Here is a 9,171-nt window from a genome sequence, read left to right on the forward strand (position 1 = left end):
TGCAAATTTTGCCACCTCACTGTTTACCCCTTTTTTGAGATCATTTATGAATACGTTGAACAGCACTGGTCTCAGTACAGACTCCTGGGAGGACATGACTATTTACCTCTCTCCATTCTGAAAACTGACCATTTATTCCTACCCTTTGTTTCCTATCTTCTAACCAATTACCAATCCATGAGAGGACCTTCCCTCTTATCCCATGACTGCTTACTTTGCTGAAGAGTCTTTGGTGAGGGACCTTGTCAAAGGCTTTCTGAAAATCTAAGTACACTCTATCCACTGGATCCCCTTTGTCCACATGCTTGTTGACCCCCTCAAAGAATTCTAGTAGATTGGTGAGGCATGATTTCCCTTTAGAAAAAACATGTTGACTCTGCCGAACAAATTATGTCCATTCATGTGTCTGACAATTTTATTCTTTACTATAATTTCAACCAGTTTGCCTGGTTCTGAAGTCAGACTTACAGGCGTGTAATTGCTGGGATCACCTCTGGAGCCCTTTTTAAAAATTGGCGTCACATTAGCTATCCCCCAGTCATCTGGTGCAGAAGCTGATTTAAATGATAGGTTACCTACCACAGTTAGTAGTTCTGCAATTTCACTTTTGAGTTCCTTTAGAACTCTTGGGTGAATCCCATCTGGTCCTGGTGACTTATTGCTGTTTAGTTTATCAATTTGTTCTTAAGCCTCCTCTAATGACACGTCAATCTGGGACAGTTCCTCAGATTTGTCACCTAAAAAGAATGGCTCAGGTTTGGGAATCTCCCTCACATCCTCGGTTGTGAAGATGACCTGGCTCGTGTCTTTGCAGAGCTCATCTCTTCTCTCCCCCATCCCCACCCCGGCTTCCCATGCAAAAAGGCAGATAAAATCTCCAGGCTACTGCTGGCCACAATGTAACCCAGCTGCCTCCTGTCCCCCGGCTACAGTGTGGGCAGGAAGGGGTTAAGCCCTAAGGAGGCATTGTGCACCATGGCCCAGGGAAGCTGACTGCAGGGGCTTCAGCAAACCTGGCCAGAGAAGTGGCTCAGCAGGGGAGGGTGTCTGGGGGACAGAGCAGACCAGCACCCCCAGGGGCAGGATCCAGGCTGGGGAGATGGGGGGTGAAGAGGGGGCTAAGCCCCTGCCCTGGGGGCTGCTGTGAAAACTGCAGGTTTGGGGCATGAACAGGCTGGAAATTGCTTCCCTCCTCCCTCCTGCCCTGCCACTCCAGCGCTTAGCTGAGGGGCGGAGAGTCTTCCCCGTGCCAGTGCTGTGCGGGGCTTCGGCACATGCAGGTCTCAGCACGTCCTGGCCAGCGCCCTGGGCTGGAGGGTCTGGGGCTTTCCCGGGGCACCGGCCCAGCCAGAGGCAGTGCGGGAAGGAAGGAGCCTGCCGGCCAGGCTGTTGGTGAGCTGAGCGCTCCGACAAGGGGCTGGTTCTCCGCACAGCGCTGGGAGCGGGACATGCCCCGCTTGGGATTGGGAGGTGGGGGAGCAGCGGGGTTTGGGGGAGTGAAGGGGCAAAGCAGGGAGAGCACAGCAAGAGGAGGAGCATGGAAAGGGCTGATGGGTGGGTAGCAGAGGCGACACGTAACTGGACACTGCCTGGTGCCTGCCCACACTCACCGGCCACTGCAGCTTCCAGTGCGCAGCCAGTGACAATGGGAAACGGGACGGGGGGTGGGGCCCTGCTGGCTGAGAGCCAGCACACAGTGGGGGCTGAGCTGATGGATCAGCAGGCGGAGCAGCCGGCCCCATGTGCTGCATCTTCAGCCTGTCACCAGCCTTCCACACCCACCCCCATCGTCACCCACTGGACCCCCCCCCCCACTCATCGCTGGTAGGCGGGCATCTGGGAAGGAGGGATCTGGCCAGCAGCAGGACCTGCTAGTACGGATGGGGGGAGATAGAAAATACGGGACAATTTGCCTGTTTGAAGAAAAAGTCAGGACACCTGCAGGAGGGCTTAAATACGGGACTGCCCCTTTAAAAACGGGACATCTGGTCCCCCTCCACCTACTGCAGCTGTAGTTCTCTGGAGCAGAGCTACCAGCTCGGCTAGGCTTAAAATGCTGCGTCCGCGCAGCTGCACCGCTGTGGTGCGTTAGTGGAGACGCTCTGTGCTGATGGCGGAGAGCTCCCCCGGCAGAGTAGTTAATCCTCCTCCCCGAGAGGAGGTAGCTATGTCTACATAGGTCAGGTTGTTATATTTATGTCGCTCACGGGTGTGGATTTTTCACAACGCTGAACAACGTAGTTATCCCGATATAGGTCTGTAGTGCAGACCAGACCTTAATTGAAATTGGCTTCACATATTTAGGACCAAATCCTGAAAAAACTTGCAACTTTACTCAGGTGAGTATTTTCATAAAAGTCAATGGGAGTTGCTTGTGAATGAATTTACTCGTGTGCTTGAGTGTTGGTTGGGTCAAGGCCTCAGAGCCAGTAGGCTCCAGCAGGACGATTGTGACTGAAAGAGGTTCTGCTCTCACACCATTACTGACTGCGCAGTAGTGAGTGTGAAACCAGTGTAAGTGCCAGAAGAACCAGTCGTGTGGCTGCTTTAACTCACTTTCACAGTCACTGCTTGAGCCCTGGGAGTGACAGCAGCAAATGTGCGGAGGAGAGATTCTGCTGTGGACAGCAACACCAGGAGGGCGCGCCCTGCTTCACCTGGGGACAGAACCATCCAAACCATCTTCCCTCTTTTGGAAAGGAGATGTTACATCAGAGGGCAGTACGTAACTTGTCGTGGGTCACCAGTGTGGTAAAATGTGCCGCTGTGTGTGTGTGTTCTCTCTGTGTGCTGTCCCAGCTCTGCCCAGACAGCTGGCACAGCAGACCTCGAGCGAACCGCCCAAAGACCATTGGATCAGTTAAGGTACGAAGGCACCCAGCCAGGTTTATTGTCGATGAAGCATGGTATTCCCTAGGCTAGACAGAGACTCTCCCTTTCAGGCTCCATTTCATACATCAATACAAACAAGTTACATACTGACCCTCTAACGTAGTTAATTGACACCCTCTGACATAGCCAGTTACCACCCATCACCTCGTACACCTCTATCCATCAGACTGTCATCCTGACAATATCTTTAGGATGGGTCACCATGTTCCTCTTATCTTTAGGGAATGTGTTGGTATGGAGGTGTTCTGGTACAACCTTTCTGGAATGAGTTTGCATGAGTGCTCTGTGCCCAGCACCTCTTAGAAATGTGTGGATTTGAAATATCAGCCCTGTGCTTGCCAGATTCTGTGAGCTACCTCTAGCTCACAGCCTAATTTTGCTTTATATCAAGAAGGCTTTGACCATTACTTTAGTCCAGGCCTCAGGCCTCATACTAGGCCTCTAATACAAGGGCTTATGTCTCAGGGTTTCTTCCTACTACAGTTCCGCAGTACGAGGGTGTTTCTGGATTTATGGTCACACACGACAGGCAGTTGTCACACAATGAAGTTTTTGATGATTCTCTCAACAAATGCATTCCAGTCCTAGCTGACACTCAAGTTCTCACTGATTTTCTCTTTTGCTGTTATTTACAGGAAAATAAATAGAAGATCCAAGTGATGGTACATGATGACAGCTGACAATCACACCGTTTTTGACCCTGTAACTTACATCCTGACTGGCATCCCGGGTACGGAGGAGTCTCATGTCTGGATCGCCATCCCCTTCTTTCTGATGTATGTTGTGACTCTTTTTGGGAACTCTCTCCTACTATTCATCATACTAACAGAACGAAGCCTCCATGAGCCCATGTATCTTTTCCTGTCCATGCTGGCCACTGTTGATCTGCTGTTATCTACCACTGCAGTACCCAAGATGCTGGCTGTATTCTGGTTTAGAGCAGGGGAAATTTCTTTTGCTGCCTGCCTGACCCAGATGTTCTTCATCCATGTCAGTTGTATTGCTGAGTTGGCCATCCTGCTGGCCATGGCGTTTGATCGGTATGTTGCCATCTGCGACCCCCTAAGATACATCACCGTGCTAACCAAGTCTGTAATCTGGAAGATAGGGCTGGCAGCTGTCACAAAAAGTTTCTGTATCATTTTCCCACTCACCTTTCTTGTGAAGCAGCTGAAGTTCTGCAGAACCAACCTCCTGCCTCATACCTATTGTGAGCACATGGGCATAGCCCGGCTGGCCTGTGACGACATCACAGTCAACATCTGGTATGGCTTAGCCATGGCTATTTTAGTAATTGGATTGGATGCTGTGCTCATTGCTTTTTCTTATGGGCTGATCCTCAGGGCCGTCTTCCGGCTCCCATCCAAGGAAGCCCGGCTCAAGGCTCTCCGCACCTGCGGCTCCCATGTCTGTGTCATACTGATGTTCTACACACCAGCCTTTTTCTCCTCTCTTGCACACCGATTTGGGCACATCATCCCAGGTTATATTGTCAACCTACTGGCCAACCTCTATGTGCTCATTCCCCCCATGTTAAACCCCATTGTTTATGGGGTGACAACGAAAGAGATCCTGAAGCGGGTGATCAATGTGTTTTATCGATGCTGCAGCAGAAGCTCCCTGCTGAGCTAAAGGAGGCAACAGAAAATGCTTTGGGACTTGGAAATTAAAGCCAGGTTTTCATTGGAACTCTTGGGGTGTTTTTACTATGTACTTACACTGTGTAAGCTCAGAAGCTGGTCTTTCTCGCCAACAGAATTTGGGTCCAATGAAAGCTATTTACTCCCCCACTTTGTCTCTCTAATATCCTGGGACTGACATGGCTACAACAGCACTGCGCACTGCCACAGAAGGCAGCCAGACCGAGTGAGTCTTGTTCTAAGTTGAAGGGAAACAGCAAAACAAGAAAGAACCAATGTAAAAATCACCATGAGACAGAGCGAGAGCACGGTGTGTGTATCGCCTCTGTGACAAGCTGCATCTGAGCAAGAGAAAGCAGCAGCCAAGGGGGCCATACCATGGCACAGTGGGAAGGGCACTGGGCTCCACACTGGGAGAGAGGGGCTCTAGTCCTGTTTCTGCCACCAACCTGCTGTGTCACCTTGGGTTCGTTTCTTTCCTCCTCAAACTCCTAAATCCTTCTCAGGGTCACAGCTTTGCCGGCCTCAGTCCCCCATTCCGTAGCCAAGGCCTGTGTCCCACGGACCTTGTGTTTGGCTACCTTACGTCACATTTTGCGTGGATGGGCCTGGCTTCCCCAGGCTGATCTCGCTCTCTTCCCTACACTCGTGGCTTTGTGGGGGTAGCTGGGCGGGAGAGAGATCGGGGGTGCTGTGGCCTGGTGCATTGGGCGAGGGGCTCATTTGCACTTGTTCTCCGGTCCTCCCGACTGTGGGAGAGAGAGAGGGGGAATAGAACCGTGTGTGTGTGATTAGCTGTGTCTTACTCTGTGCTAAAGGAATGTTTTGCTGCTGAGGAGAATGTGCTGAATCCTCCTGGGGCTTAGCGGCTTGTTTAACCTTCTGTTAATGTCACACAGCATCCAGCAAAAATGCTGTGGGAATCTATTTTCATTTTATTCCCACCTTCCATTTCTGCAGCTATTGAAAATAAATATCTCATAAGAACATGAGAATGGTATATACTGGGTCAGGCCAAAGCGCCACAGTGGCCAATGCCAGGTGCTTCAGGGGTGTGAACAGAACAGGGAATTATCAAGTGATCCATCCCCTCTCATCCCATCCTGGATTCTGGTGGTCAGAGGTTTTGGGACACCAATAGCATGGGCTTGCATCCCGGATCATCTTGGCTTATAGCCATTGATGGACCTACTCTCCATTAACTTATCTAATTCTTTTTTAATCCTTTGGCCATCACAATATCCCCTGGCAATGAGTTCCACAGGTTAGCTCTGTGTTCCATGAAAAAATACTTTCTCTTGTTTGTATTAAATCTGCTGCCTATTATTTAATAAGATTACCCTTGGTTTTTGCATTGTGTGTGTAAGTAAATAACATTTCTCTATTCACTTTCTCCACAACAGTCATGATTTTATAGACCTCTGTCATATCCGCCCTTAGTTGTCTCTTTTCTAAGCTGAACGGTCTAAGTCTTTTTAGTCTTTCCTCACATGGAAGCTATTCTATACCCTTTATCATCTTTGTTGCCCTTCTCTGAACCTTTTCAAGTTACACAATATCTTTTTTGAGATGGGGATACCAGAAATGGACACACTATTGAAGGTGTGGGCATACCATGGATTTATACACTGGCAGTATGATATTATTCTCCATTTCCTAATGGTTCTTAACAATCCGTTAGCCCTTTTTGACCACTGCTGTGCATAGAGCAGAAGTTTTCAGAGAACTGTCCACGGTGACTCTACAATCTCTTCATTGGGTGGTAACAACTAATTTAGACCCCATCCTTATAGATGTGTAGTTAGGATGATTTATTCCAGTGTGCATCATTTTGCACTTATCAATGCTGAATTTCATTGGGCATTTTGTTGCGCAGTGAGATCCCTCTGTCACTCTTCACAATCAGCTTTGGACTTAACTATCTTGAATAATTTTGTATCCTCTCCAAACTTCGCCACTTCATTGTTCACTCCCTTTTCCGGATCATGAAGGAATGTGTTGAACAGCACTGGTCCCAGTACAGATCCATGGGGGACCCCGCTGTTTACCTCATTCCATTGTGAAAATGGACTATTTCCCCCCCTCTGTTTCCTGTACTTCAACCAGTTATTGGTCCACGAGGGGGCCTTTCTTCTTATCTCATGACAGCTTACTTTTCTGAACAGCCTTTGGCGAGGTACCTTGTCAAAAGCTTTCTGAAAGTGCAAGTGCACTATAGCCACTGGTCACCCTTGCCCACTTGTGTGTTGACGCCCTCAAAGAATTCTAGTAGCTTAGCGAGGCATGATTTCCCTTTACAAAAACTGTGTTAACTCTTCCCAACTTATTGTGTTTATCTTTTAAAGCCATTGGAAATATTTGCTGCTAGCAGTCGCAGATGGGCCATATGCCATTGTAGGCAATCTCATTATACCATCCCCTCCGTAAACGTATCCAGCTCACTTTGCAGATGAGGAAATTTCTGGGGGCAGAGTGAGCTCAAGAGGGGTGATAGGTCGGGATGGGTGGATGCCGGCTGGGGGCTGCCCGGTTGGCAAGTGTGGAGCCAGGGTGGGGAGTGGAGGCAGGGCAGGATCAGATTTCATAGAATCATAGACTATCAGGGTTGGAAGGGACCTCAGGAGGTATCTAGTCCAACCCCCTCCTCAAAGCAGGACCAATCCCCAACTAAATCATCCCAGCCAGGGCTTTGTCAAGCCTGACCTTAAAAACCTCTAAGGATGGAGATTCCACCACCTCCCTAGGTAACCCATTCCAGTGCTTCACCACCCTCCTAGTGAAATAGTGTTTCCTAATATCCAACCTAGACCTCCCCCACTGCAACTTGAGACCATTGCTCCATGTTCTGTCATCTGCCACCACTGAGAACAGCCGAGCTCCATCCTCTTTGGAACCCCGCTTCAGGTAGTTGAAGGCTGCTATCAAATCCCCCCGCACTCTTCTCTTCTGCAGACTAAATAACTCCAGTTCCCTCAGCCTCTCCTCGTAAGTCATGTGCCCCAGCCCCCTAATCATTTTTGTTGCCCTCCACTGGACTCTCTCTAATTTGTTCATATCCTTTTTGTAGTGAGGGGCCCAAAACTGGATGCATTACTTCAGATTTGTCCTCACCAGTGCCGAATAGAGGGGAATAATCACTTCCCTCTATCTGCTGGCAATGCCCCTACTAATGCAGCCCAATATAACTTTAGCCTTCTTGGTAAAAAGGGCGCACTATTGACTCATATCCAGCTTCTCGTCCACTGTAATCCCCAGGTCCTTTTCTGATGAATGGCCACTTAGCTAGTCAGTCCCCAGCCTGTAGCAGTGCATGGGATTCTTCCATCCTAAGGGCAGGACTTGTCCTTGTTGAATCTCATCAAATTTCTTTTGGCCCAATCCTCCAATTTGTCTAGGTCACTCTGGACCCTGTCCCTACCTATCCTCCAGCATATCTACCTCTCCCCCCAGATTAGTGTCATCTGGAAACTTGCTGAAGGTGGAATTCATCCCACCATCCAGATCATTAATGAGAATGTTGAACAAAACTGGTCCCAGGACAGACTGTATCAAAAGCTTTGCTAAAGTCAAGATATATCATGTCACCACTTTCTCCATATCCACGGAGCCAGTTATCTCATCACAGAAGGCAATCAGGTTGGTCAGGCATGACTTGCCCTTGGTGAATCCATATTGACTGTTCCTGATCACCTTCCTCTCCTCCAAGTGCTTCAAAATGGATTTCTTGAGGACCAGCTCTATGATTTTTCCAGGGACTGAGGGAGGCTGTCCCATCTGTAGTTACCCAGATTCTCCTTCTTTCCTTTTTTAAAGATGAGCACTATGTTTGCCTTTTCCCAATGATCTGGGACCTTCCCCAATTGAGGTTTGTACCTCAATGAACTGGAAGTTCACAATCTGTTTAATTTTCCCCATTTTTCCAGTAGCTTCTGGTTGGGGCTTGGGCCCCCCTCTGGCTCAGGGAGAAGGAGGCAGGCGGAGAGTTAGTTACAGACCCTGTTACACACCAACTCTAAGTTAGTTGCCTCTTGCTTCCACTGTACATCACTGAAGGACAAGAGAAAAGGATCCTTCTTTTCTCCCCTGGCCAGTCCTGTAACACCAGGGTAAAGTATCTGCATGGCAGGGAGATGTAGTCCCTCAATGACATCTGTGATAGGATCCACCGGGTCCAGCCTGGGACTGCTGTTCACCTTGAACTTTCTCCAGCCTGGGCTGTCTCTCATAATGCCTTGGTAGTGACCAGCAGCAAACCCCTCCAGGTGCTGTTGTCACTCAGCACAATCACATGTGGAACCCCACAACTAGCTGGATTGCATGAATGCTCCCAGAGCCGCTCATGAATCACCCAGAGAAAGTTCAACAGCCAAATCCCCCCAGCTTCCCGCACTGCACCTCAGGAATATACCGTGTTGTACTGCTCAAGATGAGCAATGCACATTTATTAATTGGTTCACCACTTCATCAATGGAAAGTGGACATACACCAGCCTTTGCAAACCTGAGCAGATTTACCACACACTTCATACAAATTCTGGAAAGATTAACAGTAAAACAAATGTATTGACTACAAAAGATAGATTTTAAGTGATATTAAGTGACAGGCAAAAAGTCAGAGTAGTTACCAAAATAAAATAAAA

General features: G+C 48.8%; 1 protein-coding gene across 1 annotated transcript; it reads left to right on the forward strand.

The window, feature by feature from the left end:
* The first annotated feature begins 3,558 nt into the window (after positions 1–3,558).
* LOC135883146 (olfactory receptor 52B2-like) lies at positions 3,559–4,524 on the forward strand. The gene has a single exon (XM_065410213.1). It carries the CDS (start codon positions 3,559–3,561, stop codon positions 4,522–4,524), a length of 966 nt encoding a protein of 321 aa, XP_065266285.1.
* The last annotated feature ends 4,647 nt before the right edge of the window (positions 4,525–9,171 follow it).

This window comes from Emys orbicularis, chromosome 1, assembly GCF_028017835.1.
Source record: "Emys orbicularis isolate rEmyOrb1 chromosome 1, rEmyOrb1.hap1, whole genome shotgun sequence".
Taxonomy (NCBI): domain Eukaryota; kingdom Metazoa; phylum Chordata; order Testudines; family Emydidae; genus Emys; species Emys orbicularis.